Raw genomic sequence first — 17,912 nt, forward strand, 5'->3', positions numbered from 1 at the left:
TCAGCGCCTGGGCAGGCAGCTGGGGTAAGGCAGGGAGAGAGTTCATGCTCTGGGCCCCCACTCAGCCCCAGGGATGATGCTCAGCCTACCCACAGAATGATGCCCCATAATATCCTGGATGTGAGCCTCCCAGTTCTCAGCAGGTCCAGGTCCCCCAGGCAGCTTTAAGGTCTGAGACAACAGATGTGACCCTGGGAGGGCAAAACCCGCATGGGGATCCTGCTGCCCTGGGAGGAGGGAGGAGGCCGCGCAGCCAGCTGCCTTCACAGGAGACTCGGTCTTGGTCCCTCAGTGCCCCGAGTCCATGTGCCCCTCACGGAGAGACTTCTAGCATCTCCTCCTTGAAATCCATCTTGTCCTGCTCCTGGCTCTCCAACTGCTCCAGGCGGCTGCCCTTGTCCTGGAGGATCTCCCCGGGTATCTTCAGAAATCTGGAATCAGGTCCCAGCTGCAAATCAGCCACTGCCCCAGTCGGGGGGCTGCTTCCTGCCCACCCATCCCCAGCCCTGCTTCCCCTTCGGACCTCGACCCCAAAGCTACTCGCCTGAACAGAAGTTTCTGCCTGGGCTCCTTCTTAATGATGTTCAGCTTATAATAGTGGCGGAGGGCGCGAGACATCTTCTCATAAGTCATGTTCACCCGGTTCTGGAAGGCAAAGCAGCACATTACCCCCACTCCCCACCTCGTTCCTTCCAGGCCTCAGTTTCCACACACGGAAGGGAGCAGCCCAAGGTTCTGTAAGAGCGCGTGAGAGTTCTCCTGAGTTTGGAAGGAGGAAGTCAGGGGAAGGTCGGGGAAGAAGTGGGGTGATTCTCTCATCCACCTGGCTGAGAACCATGGGGCAGGAGTGAATAACATGTGCTTTTAAACAGCAAATGTCACAAGCAGCAACAAATAAATATACATTGAGTTGGAAATGTAATCAGAGAGATAGCCTGAGGGGGCACGAGGGCCAAGTCATTTCCCCTGTCTGTGGGGCGGGCAGTGCGGAGTCCGGCAAAGCGGCTGGGCTGTGGTGTCAGTTTAAGCCCCAGCTCCGCCGTTCGCAGCCCAGTGCCGGTGGATGAGCTTCTTTACCTCTCTGAATCTGTGTCTCTGATTATAAAATGAGAATAGCAGCGTGTGTCTCACAGGTTTGTGTGAAGGATTAAATTGCTGATCCATGAGTGCACTTAGCACTACATACTCACTAAATGAGTTTACTACTCTCTGAGCCTCAGATCCTTCCCCCCTCCCCACCCCATCCTTTGCAGGGGCTGGACCAGTTAAGCACACCCAAACTTTAGTCATTTGCATCCTTCCAGCCATCAGCACTACTGAGAGGTGACAAAATAGAGTACAGAGCTACAGTCTGGGTTCAAGTCCCCACTCGGCCACTTCGTGGCTACAGACTCTTGGACAAGTTGATAAACCAATCTGCCCCCCGCCCCCCACCCCTGCCCGGCCTTTTCCCATCTGATAATACCTACATTCCTGAGGCTGTTATGAGGGTTAAAGGAGTAAATGCAGGTAAAGCCTTCAGAGCACTGTCAGCCAATCAAATGCTATACCATTTTAGGAAATGCTACATATTGCAGACTATCATTATTGTTAACAGTTGTCTTGAAAAGACTTTTTTTTTTACTTAAATGAATTAATTTATAGATAAGGACACTTGCTTTATATCACCACTGTAAGTCATGAGATTGGCATGATAGTTAAATTTTAAATCCTAATTCTTAGCAAAATAAATACTTAGCTATTAGAATCCCCTGGCAGACACCCGTTTAGGTGTGGGCGTTCCTCGCGCTGGGAATGTGGGACTCAGGGACTCCCAGGCCTTCCCGGCCCTGACACCAGACACTCCCACGGGGCCTGAGACTTGGATTTCTGTCTCAGCTGCTCCCAGGGAACCAGCTTCCTCATCTGGCCCAACCACCCCCCACCGCATACAATGTGCAATTCATGTAAACGTGCTTTGAAAGATTGCAATGCTAAGCAAAGGTGGGATGAAGCACTTAGAAGGCAAGGTTCCCAAGTTCCAAGAATAGTCCCCATCGTCAAGATGTAACTGTCTGTTCCCCAAGATCTCCCAAAGTAAAATGACCCCAACACTTTCTAGGGCTGCGGGTAAAGACCCCATCAGTTAGGACTATGCCCCAGTGCTGAGGGTCCACTCTGACCCCCGGGCCCTGTCCTCCTCTGGGTATGTTGAGACCATCCACCTGCTGGCTGCAGTTCACCTTGTGGTTTCCCCAGAGTCTGGCGAGCCCATTAGGATCCACAACTCGGAAAATCTTGGCGTTCTTGTCTTCCCACCTGATGTAGGACTCATACCTGCTGTCCGAGAGCAGCTGGTACACGTAATCCCACAGCAGCCGGCAGTCTGCAAGGGAGCACAGGGGTGTCGACAGGGTGCCTTCCTGGAGCTGTGAGGATGGGCACTCTGGGCCCCGCGCGGCTGGGGCCCGGGTGTGCGGCAGGGTGGTGTTACATGGTATTAACAAAACCAGGGGGCCCATTACTCATTGTCTCATCCCATCACCCGAACCGTAGGGGGTATCTACCTTATCCCCAGGAAGAGATGAGGCAATGGCCTCAGAGAGGTACAGATGTGTCCCAAGGCACCAAGCTCCTGCAGGCAGAGCAGGGAGTCTACCCCGGCGCTGCACACCACCAAGCCTGTGCCCTCCCCTCAGACGCAGGCGGCGTCCAGGCCCCTCTCTGCCCCTGGCCCAGTCACTCAGCCCCCTGGACTCTGCCAAACCAGGTTTTCGCATCCATCTCCACTCTAACAGGAGATTTGGGAAAATCAAATGTGCCATCGTGGGGGGCCAGCAGCAGAGGGGGCCCAGGAGCACTGAGATTGCTCTTCCGCTACCTGGGCCTCCACGCCATTTTCCTCATTTGGCCTGACGCAAGCTTGAAATAAGACGGTAGACGACAACAACAACCCTTAGCCCAGCGCCTGGTACAGAATAAGTGCTCAAAGAATGTTAAGCATTATTATTTTCAAAAACTCAAAGAATTATGCTTTAGTGATTCCTGGTCATTTCCAACCCAGAAGCCAAGCTTCTTCCCGCTCTGTGGTGTCATAGAATCAATATAGTGGCCCCAGCATGGCTAGAAAACACCCTTTGGGGCTTATCGGTCAGTCCGTCCGCTTGCCTGCCTGTTAGTCAATCCTTTAACAACAAATGTAAAGTGCAAGTGTATCACCTGGTTGGAGCACAGGCTCTGGAGCCAGGCTGCCTGGGTCCACATCCCAACTCGGCCACTCACTGCTTGTGTGAACGTGGGGAGGTCACGCCACCTCCCTGTGCCACATTTTCCTTCTCTGTGATGGGGCTAATAATAATACTAACTTCAAGGGCTGTTGTGGGATTAAATAAAGAACCATCCCTGGCACATACTAAGCACTCAGCTATTTAAAAGTAAATAAGGTTTTAAATCCTAATCTGACCGACAGCCTGACTATGACTGGCCTGTCTCTGCTCTGGTGACAGGGTGAGCTTGGCAACCCGGGCAGCTCTGCTCCCTGCGGCCAGACTGCGGCCAGAACATGGGACAGTCATCCCACACCCCTCTCTCCCAGCACAGACAGACCCTTTCATCCCCTAGAGCAAAACTTCCCTCCTCCTTGTCACCTGTGACCTCGCCCCAGGCCAGGGGAGCAGAGCCTCCTACCCACCTGCGATCCTGCCATCGGTGGGGGCCTTCGGCATCGGGGGGAAGGAGCAGGTGCCCTCAGCCCTACAGCCGAGCTCCGCACAGTGAGATAACTTGCGAGGCTCCTCCCTGCCAAGGGGGCACCTGGCCAGGCCAGGGGCATCCAGGTGACTCAAGGAGTTGGTAAGCCCCAGATCTGGTGGCTGCTGCAGGAGGCCTCTTTGGGGGCCCACCTGGGAGGGCCTGGTCCCCTCTGCAAGCAAATGAGCACCGTTGATTCTGCGGAATCAGAGCCTCCCCCGGCCCAGGCCCTGGAAACGTCGGGCCCGGGAGCCAGTGGGGCAGCACCCCCAGTGCCCCTCCTCCACCCAGCCCCCGGCTGGGAGCTCAGCGAGGCGGTGGAGGGCGTGGGTGCGACAGCCCGGGTCTAACCCCGGCTCCCAGACCGGTCGCCACATCTCTCAGGCCTGTTCCCTCATCTGTAAAGTTGTGCGCAAAGCAAGGGGTGACAGAGCCAGGTCCGGAGCCCTGTATCTCAGTCCAGCATCTCCTCCATCCACCCAAAAAATATTCATTGGGAAAGTTCTACAAGCCAGGCATTGTTCTAAGAATCTTGGGGACACATCACTGAACCCCCCAAAAGCCCCTGCCTTCATGGTGTGTTACATTCTAGTTGAGGGTGGAGAGAGATAGATGATTAAAATGAAAAAGGACATAGAAACAGTATATAATATGGAGAGTAAAAATAAAGTACCATAAAGCAGATAGGAAATCCTGGGAAAAGTGCAGGTGTATGTTGGTCAGGGAGGGTCTCACTGACATGTTAACATTTGAATCGACACCTGAAGGATGTTAACATTTGAATCGACACCTGAAGGAGCTAGAGGAGTGGGCTGTGTATCTAGAGACAGGCCAGGCAGAGGGAACAACTGCAAAGGCCCTGGGGCAGGAGTGTCTCTGGCTTGTTCAATGAAGGAGGCCTGTGTGGCTGGAGCAGCATGAGCCAGGAGAGGGGTGGCAGAGGATGGCAGAGGGTCAGGGGGTCATTGTAAGGACTGTAGCCTTGATTCCGAATGAGATGGGAGCCATTGGAAGATTCTGAGCAGAGAAGTCACGTGACCTAATAAATCCCTGCAGCTGCTCTGTTGAGAACAGATCATAGGACGTCAAGAGTAAAAGCAAGAAGACCAGTGAGGAGGTTTGAGGCTAGGAGAAAAAGAAAGCAAAGAAGACATCCAACGTTTTGCCCAGAGCAATTGGAAGGAGACAGGAAGACTTGGGGGGAGGCAGGAATCAGGTGCTTGCTCTAGGAGTTGAGTTGCTGTGGGAGTTGAGATGCCTGTTGAACATCCCATGAGCCAGTGGAGGGGTGGGGCAAGCAGTATGTGGAGCTCAAGTCTGGAATTCAGAGAGGTCCAGGTATACACGGGAGTCATCGGCGTTAGATGGTATTTCCCACCTGAGACCAGGTGAGATTACCCAGGTCTGAGTGCAGATAGAGAAAAGGCTCCCTGAGCTCTGGGGTACCCCAACATGTAGAAGCAGGAGAGAAGAGGAGAAACCAGGAGACCGAGAAGGAATGGCCTGTGGGGCATCCTAGAAGCTAAGGGAAGAGCAGGGAAGGAGACTAGCCCACTGGGTGGGAGGCTATGAGAGATCACAGTGAGTGGACTGGTCATCCCTAAGTTCCTGTCCCTTGAGACCCTGACAAAAGTGGTTTCCATGGATTAGGAAAGAAACAAACACCTTACAAAAAACCCATTGCTGGAGAGGAGAGCAGAGCAATGAGGAGGCAAGAGACAAAGCCTGTTGGCCACAGGGCTGCACCAGGGGCTGCCTGTCAGAGGGTCCCGGAGGGCAGGAGGTGGGGGCTGGGGGGCAGGGAGCAGGCAGGGAGCTCCCACACCTCTGCCTCTGTCGTGACTTTGCCTGAAGGGAGCCCTGCCCTCCCGATGAGGCCGATGTGGGAGAGGGTCTCAGAGTTCCACTAAGGGTCTCCTCACCTTCCAGGGAGTAGGGGCAGTACCGACTGGTCATCTTCTGCCGAAAGGTCCCTCCAAATAAAGGGCCACATACCAGGGCTTGCCGCTGCGTCTTGATGTACTGGAGCAGCTCATACAGGACATCACCTGGGGGTGGGGCGGGAGGGGAGCTGCTGACCAGGCTGGGTGGGGAGGTCCAGCCTCGCTCTCGTGCAGTCACCTGCCTCTTGGATGGCATGTCCTGTCACAAGCTTTGTGGTAATAGATATTAGAGGCAGTAGCGTGGTAAGGGAGACAGGGCCGCAGGGAATGGGCTGAGAAGGCGAGAGAACAGGACAGACCCGTGGGGCTCGAAAAACAACAGCCAGATTGACTCCTCTGCTGCTGACAGGCTCTGGTGGGAACGACCAGGCAAACATTTATGGGAAGAGGGCTGTCAGCAGTGCTGGGAGGTGCGCATGATCCTCAGACAAACGCCCCCTCCTTCCCTCTCCTTGGTCCTACCTGGGTTTCCATCGGTTTAGAGCAAAGCCAGTGAGTTTCCAGACCTGAACCTGGCGCGCGGAGCCGGAAGTCGTCCTTGGTTAGGATGCAGAGGGCGCGGCCGTTCATCTCGAAGCCGTGCTCGCTGGTGCGCTGCAGAGAATACTCCCGCTCGGCCCAGCTCAGCCAGTGCAGCACATCCTCCCGGCTCCAGAGCGCAGGCTGGATCCCTGCAACCACAGGACGCGGGCTGGGGGCGGGCGCGAGGCTCTGCCCCATCAATCTCTCATCCTCAGGTTCAGGCCCTTGCTTGAATGTCACCTCCTCAGAGAAGCCCATCCTGAACACCCCATCCGTGCAGATGCCCTCCTGCCCTGTCCCCCAAGCCCAGTCATTGCCTCTGTCACCATGTCCTGTTCTTTCCCTTCCTGGAATCTTACTTGGAATTCTACTTTCTTTTTCATTACACTTTACATTAGGTATATGTTCATGATTATCATTATCTATGCATTTTGTATGTATTCACTTATTTGTATTGGCGGCCCCCTCCCACCCCCCTTACCCCAGCCTGTCTTCCAATTATTCATTGAACAAATGTTTAATGAGGAGCTGCTCTGTGCAGGCACTGCTCTGGGTGTGCCAGGGCACACTGTACATGTTCCAGGACAGTGCCTGGGACATAGTGGGTGCTCCGTAAACACATGCCAAATGATTGCATGAATGACCAACAAGTCCTACAAAGGAGTTACTGCTACTGTTTTCCAAATAAGGGAACGGAGGCTCCCAGAGGTTAAGTGACACAGTGACATGAGGTACAACCAGGCCTGGAACGAGGTCTGCTTGGCTGCTGTACTCTTTTTCTCCTTTGTGACAGCTCAGACCTGGGTTTGCTCAGGGAACAGCCCAAGAGGCAGTGGAGTCTCCACCCACCTTCAGCTTGTGTTCTTACCTCTGGCAATACCCAGGCAAGCGGCCGCCTCTTTTTACTCCCCCTGTGCTTCTGCTCCGCCGTGGCCGTCTGCTCCTAGTGCCAATTATCTACCGCCCTAACCGTGCCTGTTTAGCAGGGCCACAGCATGACTCTCGCACACCCTTGGCATTCTTGCCTTCATGGGCCCCTTCCTGAACTAAAAAAATTTTCAATTATACTTTATGACTGCATTGGCATAAAGGAGGGTATATTGTATATATTAAAACATTTTCCCTTATCTAAAATTTTTTTTTCTTCTGATTTCAAAAGAAAGTGGAATATTTTTCACGGGCTCCTGAAAGGACTAGGGCCCCGGCACTGCGGCCCTGTGATAAGCCAGCCTGGGGCTCTGAATTCCTCGCTGTGGGGCTTGTCCAGAGCGTTGTAGACTGTTTAGCAGCATCCCTGGGCTTTACCCACTAGAAGTCACTGGCACACACACACACGCCCACTTGTGACAACAAAAAATGTCCGCAGACATTACCCACTGTCCCCAAGGGGCAGGGAACAAAAACGCTGCCAGTTGAGAACCTTTGTGATAGAGCAGCCCCACTAACAGCATGTGGGAAGATGTCGCCTCACGAGTCAGGGCGAGGCATGATCACAGAAGAATGAGATGCCATTTTCATAACACCTGCACCTGGCAGGAATGCACGACGCCTTGCTGGTGGAAATAGGAATTCAGAGCCTCGGTGGGAGTTCAGCCTGGCGATGGCGTGAGATATGAAAGGCTGTGTAGGTAACACTCAGAGGTCGCATTCAGGTGTCTGGGCTGGGCTGACACAGCCAGTCAGGGTGTCCAAGGCTTCGGGGCCAGTGGCTTTTTTTTTTTTTTTTTTTTTTTTTTGCTGTTTTGCCTATTTTATAATGTTTGAGGCTGTCAGTCTGAAAATCTGAAACTATGATTCCTGAGTCAGAGGCGTCCATTTTCCTGTGTTTGGCCGGGGTGCAGGAACGGATTCCATCCGCTCCCCAACACCACCCTCCTGGCTGTTCTGCCTCCATGAAAAAAACTGCATCTGCACTAAGAGGGGGAAACCCTGAACTTACATACATTATCAACCACAGACGTGGTTCTGCTCCCAGCTCCACAGAGGTGGGCAGGAGATGTCCCAAGCTGCCTCTGAGGGACCCTAAGGTCACATGCAGCCCACAGCAGCACCCGAGACCTCAAAGCCTGCAGTGGAATTTGTTTTTTCTTTCATTATGTTGTGCTCAGTCCTACCCTCACCTGCCAGCACCTCCAGTCCCATAAAGAAAAGTGACCTTCTGTCCCATGTCTTCAAAGAATGCTAAGGTCAAAAGGCTTTTCAAATAGGACATGCACCCTAGGAAAGGGCCAGGTTCCAAGCAGTGGGTCAGCCACCAAGCTTGGGGCCGAATCCCCGATGTCAGTGTTTGGGTTCCAGCTCAGTCCCTTACTAACCAAGTCACCGTCAACCTCTCTCAGCCTCTATTTCCCCCTTTGTGAAACAGGATGATAGCACTAACTCTCCACGATGCTGTGCTGTATGAGGGGCAGTGTTATGCAAAGGTTAGGAGCCCAACATTTCGACCCTAAGTAAAGACCTAAGAGACACAGTGACCGAATCCACCGAAAGACACATATGCAAATGTCTGCTGTGGCTCTGTTCACAATAGAAGAGAACTGGAAACATCCCACATATCATCAGCCAGAGAATGGACAAATTATAATGTTTTCATGCAATAAATGCCACTTGGTAATGAACCAGAAAGTACAACCAAGTGCTACTCACAATATGTGAATAAAACTTAAAGATACTACATTGGGGAAGGAAGCCAGACGTAGAAGTGCTCCTCCAAGGAGAGAAATCAGAAGCGTGCTGGCCTTTGGAGGGGAATTGACTGGGAAGGGGTACAAAGGAACTTTCTGGGGCATTAGAAAATGGTCTAGATCTTAATGTACATGGTGACTACACAGGTGTTCATACATAGAAAGTCATAGAGTTAGAACTCATAAGTAGCACACTTGACTGTATGTAAGTTATACCAAAAAAAAAAAAAGTAAAAGTGAAAACATACAACAACAAAAAGTACCCATGATGGGGCAAGGCCAGCTGGGACCTAAATGACTGTCCCAATTTCCTCATCTGGACCAGCCTCAGCAACCAAAACAAGAACAAACAGTACCAGCCACCCAAGGCTACCACGAGGACTCTGTGAGAGAATCCATTTAATGCCCAGTGTCTGGCATGTGGCATATGCTTTCTGAGACAAACAGCACTCTTAATGTTAGATGAGGTCACACGTGTAAAAGGCTTGGCAGAGGGCACAGCTCACCTACGACCTCGACAAGTGCCAGTGAGCGTGGTGTCCACTCCCCTGCGTAATCTCCCTGACCTAGTGACTGGGACGGGCCTACCTGGGTCTCTCCCACCAGTCTAACCCCACGTCTGGGGCTTCTCCTGCAGACCAGCCCATGGCTTTTCCTTCTCTCGGCTGTGGTCCCTCACAACGACCATCTTTGTCTCTTAAGACTCCAGCCAGATATCGCCTTACTCTCCCTGGCCCAAGATTTGCTCACTGAGAATTTCCGGCTTGGCTCGCTCCCAGTTTTTGGACAAATCTGAACAGAGACCCTACTGGCTGGGGCAGCGGGGGGAGCTGCCTCTCCAGGACATGGTGGGAGGGCTCAGATGTCTCCCTGAAGAGTCAACACTCCATCCCCCTCTCCCAGAGCAGGGCTGGATGTGGGGGCGCCCTCCCTCCTCAGCTCTATCACCCTCACTGCCCTCGCCACTGACCTTACTGCTTCCTCATGGAGCCACTGCACCCTCCACTAGGACGTCAGCTCCATGAGGCACAGACTTTGTCAGTCTCCAGCACCTAGAGCAATGCCTGCCACATCGTAGATGTTCAACAAATATAAATTGCCTACATGAAGGAGCTGAGCAAATCAGTGAGGGCCAAAATGGCCCTGGGCATCCTGACTAACCCCCTCTCCAGCCTCCCCAGCCCCAACCAACCAGGTCTCTCTTCCCACAGCATCCCTTTCACTCTCTTACTCAAGAAACTCAAGTGGCTCCTAACCATGAACCCCATTAAGTCAAAACTCTTTCACCCTGGTTTCCAGACTCCCTCAAGCTACCCCTCCCCACCTGATCAAAGCTGTTTCCTGCTACTCTTCATCACTCCCTGCAGATTACCAGGTCAAGCGACTTCCAGGAGCAACAGAGCTGGACCGACCTTCAGCATCCAAATCAGAACCGACAGCTGACTTCTACCTACCTGGCAGGGCCTCCAGGATGAATGCAGGACACAATGTAAAGTGCTTGGCTGGTCCCCTAAAAATGGGAGCTGTCAGGATCTGATGCTGGAAGCTGTTGCTCAGCGTGAGTGACAATTATAGGGTCTGAAGGATAGGGGTTCAAATTCCAGCTTCACCATTTTACTCATGGTTGACTATGGATGAAATCATTCACCCCACTCTGAGGCCAGTTTTCACTCTCTAAGGTGGGGACAATAACAGAACCTACTTCCCAGGTCTACTGAGTGCATTTAATCAGACAGTGTATTTATGAGATATGCCCAGATCAAGAGTAAAAACTCAGTAAAAGTCCTTTGTTATGATTATCCACATCTTCACTGGGGAAGGCTGCCTGAAAACAGAGGGACCAGCTTGTATCTCTGCCACCATAACTGTGGTTCAGCATCAACATTGTCCTTAGTTTATTTTGTGACATTGTCCCTCTAATCTGTCACCCTATCGCTTGCCCTAGTTGTTTGGCCAATACTGCTTTTCTCGGTAATCACACTCAGCTTTATGGTCGTCACCTGACTGTGGGGGCAGGGCCTGCAGAGGACAGCTGCGTTCGCGGCCCTGACACACATCGGACACATCGAACAGGCGGAGCGGGAGAACGGAGTGAAACCCAGCTAGGGCTTAGCTTGGTTTCTCCTCAAAGGAGGGGTCTCTTCCATTTGCACAAAGATTCATACAGCCCAGGCCACGCCCTGATTTTAGAGGGAAAAGCTGTTTGTCCTCAGATTGTTGGTTCTGGGAATCTCCCATCTTTTGCTGTTTGCCATAGTCCTTTTCACTGTCAGGTGATGAACACCACTGTCAATTCTCACAGCTTCCAGAACCTTCTCTTCCAGTGTCCATCCTCCCCACACCACCCCACCTTTGTGCCTTTATCCCTGTATCCATCTAACTTACCGCCTCTAATATGCCGTCATCCAGGGCAGTGTTTCTCAAACTATTCAGACCTCAACCCACAGTAGGAAATATCTTATGTCATGACCCAAGACATGTATATACAAAAAGTCACAACAAAGTGTTCCTGAAATCACAGCTACCTTACTCTGATATACACTATTTCATTTTGTAAACCTACTTATGTTGATCCACTAAGTTGATTTCACCCCCATTGGGATCTTGACCGGCACTTTGAAAATCACTGCTAGGATTTAGCTGCATAAATGAGGTCCTCAGATGCATCTCCAGCAGAAGCAGCACTTAGAGTTTATTAGAGATGCAGAATCCCAGGCCCCACCTGGGACCTACTGACCCCAGGAGATTCACAAGCACATTAAAATTTGAAAAGCCCTGCCCCAGGATACCAGGGAGCTACAGTTGTTAGAGCTGTACCCATTAAAATAAGCGCCAGCACTCTGCTAGAAGTAAAGGACACGAGCTTGAGCAGGGCCATGAAAACTCTGTTGGAGCTCATCCAGGGCTCTTTTCCCTTACTCACCCTGCACAGAGTTGCAAAGAGATGCCACCCTTCTGCCTGTGACATCTGAAAATTAGAGGTGGCACTCATGTCTCTTCCTGTGGCTTAACCAGAACTAGGAGCTTTGAAAGTTAATGTCAAAACACAAAGATCTCTCAATCCTTCTACAGCCAAAAGTGGGTAGGTTCACAGCACTTTTTTCCAGGAATAAGCTCCTGGAAAACGAAGAGCCTTGGGACCAAGAACTGAGTCTTGGGGTGAGGCCCCGTCTGATCTTTGGCTTCAAAGATGACTCTTGTCTCAGGGAGTCTGTTTCTCTGTCATCAAATGAAGCTGTGCTAGTGATCATGTCTAAACTGCCTCCTCTCAAAATCCCCTGAGTTGTCCCTTGAAGTGGCATCACCTCCTCCCAGACTCACTCCCCTGTGACCTAGCCTGGGGCTCGAAAGGGGTCATAGGGCCACAAGGGCTTCCTGGCTCCTGGCTCCACCCCCCACCCCCACCACCCAGCCTCAGGCAGGCCCTTTCTCTTTCCACTTGCACAGAGGGACACAAAGTTGTGAGTCTCTTTTTGTGGGCAGGGGTCACTCCGCCAGAGCCCCTGCGAATCCATCCCTCCACCCGGCCCACCTCCTGCCCCTAGACATCACAGTCGTCCTCAGGGCGCACTTTCCACTGCCTACTGCCCGCCTTGTCAGGCAAATAAACACGGAAAGGGAGCCTAATGGGGCCCTAGCTCATGGGCTGCACTTGGCACTGACTCACAAAGCTGAATCAGATTTGTTTTGTTTTTACACCTTCCTGTTGAGGCAAATCAGCCCTGATGATTAGAATGGAAGCGGAGGTGAAGGAGGGAATGGGGTGGGGGAGTAGGAACAAATGTCAGAGAGATGCCCAGCAAGGGAAACCCAATTTCCAGAAATGTAAGAATCAGGCTGACAAACCCTCATCTAAAAGGTCAAACCCTCATTAGGTGTCAGCAGTTTGCTTATTTCTGCTGTTGTTGACAGGAAAATGAGTCATTTAGAGTACTCTATCTTTTAAGACTGTTAGATATTTACTAAGGGCCAGAACTGTGCTGTCTGAATGTTTTCACAAGTAACTATGAGTCATGGAATCTACTAAGAGAAATAGAGAAGATGCTGTTGGTGCCCCGCCCATGGCGCTTGGCTCTCCCCTCTACACTCTGAAGGCGACCAAACGCTGCCCTTTACTCTGCTCCTGACTCAGCCAGTGAACGGGGCAACCTGGAAAGCTGAGGAGTCCATACCCCTGGAAGCAGCCATCATCCCATCAGGATGAGAAATGAGTGGATAAGCTTCCTTACCCCTGGGTTGGGGTAACTCAGAGTGAGTTCTCACTGTCCCCAAAAGGTCCTCATTGGGATTGAGCTCCACTCGCCCACAGAGCTAACTGGCCTGAGAGAACAACTTTTGAATTCCTTCTCTCCTCTGTGGAGTATTTCAGGGTCTGCTTCCCAAGAAATCTAACCCAAGGCAATAGGATTAGTAAGGCAGGAGCTCTAGATAGGTCACATGACCCTGTGATCTGAGCTGAGTAATCAGGGAATAGGCTGGCTCTAGAGGGGAGGAAATTCCTGTCCTTAGAAATGCTCATAGAGGCCTCACTGAAGGGGGTTTCAAAAACGAAAAGGTTTGGTAGTTGCATTCACCAAGGTGGTGACTAAAGTTTCCAGGTCCCCGCTTCTGCACCCCCTCACCCAGGAGCCTTGAGCTAGGCGCACAACAGAAGGCAGGAGGATGACGGGTACTTGTTCTTGGGCAGAACAAATCTCCTGGGTCTCGATTTCCTATTTGGAACATGAGGGAGTTACCTGAGGTGACATCTAGGATCTCTACCAGCTTTGAAATCCCGGGACTTGGTGAGCCAGTTGTGGGAGTGGTCTTTGAAGGTGGGGGAGGCTGTGGGGAAAAATCCAGAGGCCCCTGTGGGACCTGCAGAGAAGCCCCTCCCTCTCTGAGGCTCTGTGTCCTCAGGGGCTATGAGGAGACTGGATTAGAACCTCCAAGGTCCTGCTCAGCAGCAACACTCAGGGCCCTCAGGTATGTCCCCAAGGTCCAGTTTTTCCTCATCATCATGGCTTGGGCTGGGAATCGAGCCCAAAAATCCTACCCTCCATGTAACTGTTGCAAATATCTCCTTGGAGCAGCCCTGAGCCCCAGGCGACCAGCCAGGGTTGGCATCTGAACAAAATGAAACAATAGAGGTTCCTCACAGAGCTCCCCGCCCTTCTCCCTACTTCCCTCTGCTGCTCTGAGGCACCAGAGCATCCCCCACACTCTGGGCTTCTCTCCTGTCCATGCGTCCATGTCTTGGTCCATACTTTCCTTTTAATCATGGAAAGACAGGCCCTGCTCCCCATTCAAAAAATGCCAGGCAGCAGATAACAGAGGCACTAGGGGGCAGCAGGGTCTTCCCAAGGGCAGTGAAGTCCTACCCCACATTCTGCCCAGTCCTGTCAGCACCTCAGAAAACACTCTGTGGCCAGGAAATCAGAAGGGTGTGAAATCAATAAAGCAGTGTTCTAGCCAGGGGGAGGTAGTGCTTTACAACACAGGTCAGACATGCCTTCCCTCAGCTGCCAGGACCCCCACCCACATCAAAGATCCCTCCCGTCAGCTAGCTGCCTATCCCGTGATTTCCACAGTTTAGGAACTGCATTTAAAAATCTCTTAGAAGATTATCAGCAGGACCAAGTTTGAGCCTTAACATGAAGAGCCTATGTGATCTTCAACATGACACTCAGCTTTGCCATTTGAAACACTCTGCTCCATGGTTACGAGTTTCCTCGGGCAAGAGCATTATTTAGAAAATGAAATGAAAGACATGGCCAATACATTTCCTGTCGTTATTTTGGGGTGGAATTTTTTTGTTTGTTTATTTGGTTGGATTTTTAAAATTGTTTTACAACTTACATTCTTTTTAAAATTTTTGTATTTTTTAATATCATTTATGCCCCCATATCCTCTTCTACTTCTACCCATCCCCTCCCCCTGCCCCGCAATCACCACAAATTTTGGGGTGGAGTTGACTGTTCTATATATATTCTTCTTATGCTTCTCTGTCATTTCCCAATTTTAGATAAGCACATGCTACTTTTGTAACAATAAAAAGTAAACATAATTATTTGAAAGAGAGTTCTACATACATACAGCTGTTGTCTGTTTAGCTACATCTGGCTTCCTCACTGGCAACGACCCCAACTCTTGCTCTTTAGGTTGGAAGGGACCCTCATCTTACCAGTGAGGAGACGGGCACCCTCATGCTTGGTCACGCCACCTGTATTCTCTGCAAGGAGAATTCACATTTACCTCCTCTGACTTCCTCACCAAGGAGCAGGTAAAGAAAACCCAGCAAAGAAGTAGCAAATGGGGGGACGTAAAATCCTTAAACAAGAAAAGTTTATGCATCACATATATGTCCTTTAAAAACATCACCCTTTCCCCTCCCCTCTACTCACGGAGTCTTCCTGGCAGCTTGCAGATCCCCCCCTCACCCAGCAGCTTCACTCGGGCTTCACATCTAGCTTGGGCCTGGGTGCCTGGAGGTGGCGTGGCTGTCAAGGGGCTCCCAGGAGAACCGGCCAATGCTGCCTCCTAGAGAGAGGAAAAACCAGGGACGTCAGAGGTGAGCGTCTTGGTGTAGGCTCCATTATCCTTAAATGTATTAAGAATTCTTTTCCAAGGGAAAGAGCATCTACCTCCGCGTCTACCATAAAAGTAGGAAACATGTATGTCTTCAGCTTGATACCATTAACATTGTGGGCACTCAATAAATTTCATCTTTCCTACTCAAGCTTTTCATGCATGTGCCTATCCCCATCAGAAGGTTGCCCTGCCGAGACCTGACTTACAAGCTGGAAATCTGAGGGTCCAATAATACTCAGTGGGAACCTGAGGGGCCAGGATAAAAAGACGTTAAACCAGACATAAACAAACAATTACATGGTATTTTCAAAAGAGAAAAAGAAAGGATGAATTTCTGAACCCCGAAGTCCCACCAAGGGATGTCTGTATCTTTACAATTTTACAATCAGCGTAGCCCTCAGAGGATGCATAGCTCATTCATCAGGAGGAAGGGATGAAAAAAGTGGCAGAATTTTGTAGAAACAGGAGGACCCTTAGGGCTCACTTCCAGTCACAGGCTGCCATATCATAAAAAGTGAAAGTGAAACCCGTCCCAGCAAGAGTCATTCGCTCACTCTAGGATCTTCAAGAGCCTTACATTCATCTCTTAGTATCTGAGGAGGGCAATGTGCAGTAAAAGACTGTGCCATAAAAGACTGCAGTAAAAGCCAGCAAAGCAAACTCCAGAAGCCTTGGTCCCTGCAGGAGAGGATTCCACACCTTTTGGGGTAGTTTCCACTTTATTCCTGGCTGCTCCCCACCCTGCCCCACTTGGTGCTGTTTCCCAGGTAACCCAGCCTCAGAGGCAGTGGGGGGCCTTGCCAAGCCGGAGGAGGGGCTCAAGGCCTAGGACTGGCCTAGGACTTCCAGGAAGGTCCTGGTCTTCTCCTCCTCCTTCTTCCAAGCAAGAGGACAGGGAAATCCCAGGGCTGGGACTGCCTGCCTGGGAAAGGCCAGCCAGGGAGCTGTGAGTTAGAGCCGGGGTTACAGACATAGATAGGGATCTTGGGGAGAGGGCGGTAGAGAAAGGCCTTGGAGGTGGGAGGGGGGCTCCCAGGGAAATATGGCAAACAGAAAGGATTGCTAAGGAGGGGGAAAGGGGTGTGCCAGCTATGGGGGTCTGGCTTGTGCAGAAACTTCCAGGGACTTCACATCTGGTTGAGGCAGGGGTGAGAAGAAGGAAAGAAGGCTCAGCAGACAGGAGTTTCAAAAAGCCAGAGTGAGGGGCTGGAGGGGAGTGAGGCAGGAGGGGAGTGAAGGGCAGAAAGGGATGGATGCGGAGGCTGGGGAAAGTGTTCGAAAGGGAGAGTCCAGCCAGGAAAAAGAGAAAGAAAAGATCTGATAGAATGAGTACGGAAAATGAGGTGGTGGAGAAGGGATAGGGGCAGGTGGCTCTGCAGCGTGGTTCAGCTGCCAGGCTCTTACCTGCATCACAGGTGGAAGTGTGGGAGCCACCCGGCTGTCGGTTGTGAGCGCTCCAAAGCCTGCGGCTGCTGGGCCCCAGGCCAGCGCTTCCAGACCCTGCCTTCCCAAACCCCTAACGGCCCGGATAACTGAATGTCTCCTGGGAGGAAATCTCTTTCTAGAAGTGCCGGGTAGTGTGCGCTCTGGTCCTCGGGCGAGCAGGCGTGCAGGACGCTCCGGTAATCGCTATCCTTCCGGGAAACGAAAACGAAAGAGCGGGATCCGGCTTGGCTTCCACTCCCGCCCCGGCGGGCTTGTGGGAGGGCGGGGGCCAGCCCCTGCGGGAGCGGAGCCCCGGGGCGCTGTGGCTCTCGTCCTTCCGCCCGGTGGACAGCTCCTTGGGCAGCCTGGCCCTGGCTTCCAGGGAGATGAAGGTGGGATTCTACCGGATCTGGGGAGCCGAAGGAACTCCTGGTCCTGGGGTCAGGACCACGACAGATCGACATCTTGTCGCCTTTGTGCGTCTCCGCAGATAGATAGGAAGGGGACCGCTCATGCTGCCCACCAGCTGCCTCCCTTTAGGAGTAGGTGACTTTTGTCCACATGCCATTTGGCTGGGTGGAGGTGCCAAGTCCCTGAGCCGAAAAGCCACCAACAGAGCTGGCGTGGTGCCCCTCCTGACCTAGACCCCAGTGCTCAGTGGATCCCGACTGGCACATTTTCCCAGGCCTCTGGCTGCTCCGGGGGTGGTGCCCAGCTGCCCATCACCCATGTGCACCTGCCTCCGCTTCCTCTGTCTTGAGGGGAAACCGAGGGAGGTTGTAAGCACTAAACCAACTCAGCCATGGAAGAAAAGGAGGGAAGAAGCCCTAATAACCTTCTGCGGAAAAGTTGAGGGTGTAGCTGCTGTTGTAAAGAAGGCTTAGCTCCTAGAAATCAATAAGAACAGGGCCAGGTATACAACAGAAAAATGAGCAAAGGATTTGAATAGGCAGTTCACATGAAACAAAACACCCAATGGTCCCTGAACATAGAAAAAGATGTTCAGACTCATTCATGACAAAAGCCGTGCACATTAAAG

General features: G+C 51.9%; 1 protein-coding gene across 1 annotated transcript; it reads right to left on the reverse strand.

Moving 5' to 3' along the window:
- Positions 1-313: 313 nt before the first annotated feature.
- ETV7 (ETS variant transcription factor 7) lies at positions 314-17,337 on the reverse strand. The gene is made up of 9 exons (XM_054570211.1): positions 17,278-17,337; positions 17,020-17,082; positions 15,262-15,397; positions 6,179-6,343; positions 5,652-5,777; positions 3,671-3,901; positions 2,223-2,365; positions 545-645; positions 314-431 (listed from the first exon to the last, which is right to left on the reverse strand). Exons 1-9 carry the CDS (start codon positions 17,335-17,337, stop codon positions 314-316), a joined length of 1,143 nt encoding a protein of 380 aa, XP_054426186.1.
- Between the last annotated feature and the right edge of the window lie 575 nt (positions 17,338-17,912).

Source organism: Pteronotus mesoamericanus, unplaced genomic scaffold (genome assembly GCF_021234165.1).
Source record: "Pteronotus mesoamericanus isolate MK-2021 breed Mesoamerican mustached bat unplaced genomic scaffold, CSHL_Meso_final contig_20, whole genome shotgun sequence".
NCBI lineage: Eukaryota > Metazoa > Chordata > Mammalia > Chiroptera > Mormoopidae > Pteronotus > Pteronotus mesoamericanus.

What these genes read in the sequence shown, in the direction of transcription:
- ETV7 (XM_054570211.1), bottom strand. Translation starts at nt 17,337, where the DNA reads ATGTCGATCTGTCGTGGTCCTGACCCCAGGACCAGGAGTTCCTTCGGC. An exon ending in GCTCCGCGCGCCAGGTTCAG is followed by an intron (nt 5,778 to 6,178) that starts GTCTGGAAACTC and finishes CCCCACCCCCAG; the next exon opens with GTGATGTCCTGTATGAGCTG. An exon ending in CTGCCCCTACTCCCTGGAAG is followed by an intron (nt 3,902 to 5,651) that starts GTGAGGAGACCC and finishes ATTTGCTTGCAG; the next exon opens with AGGGGACCAGGCCCTCCCAG.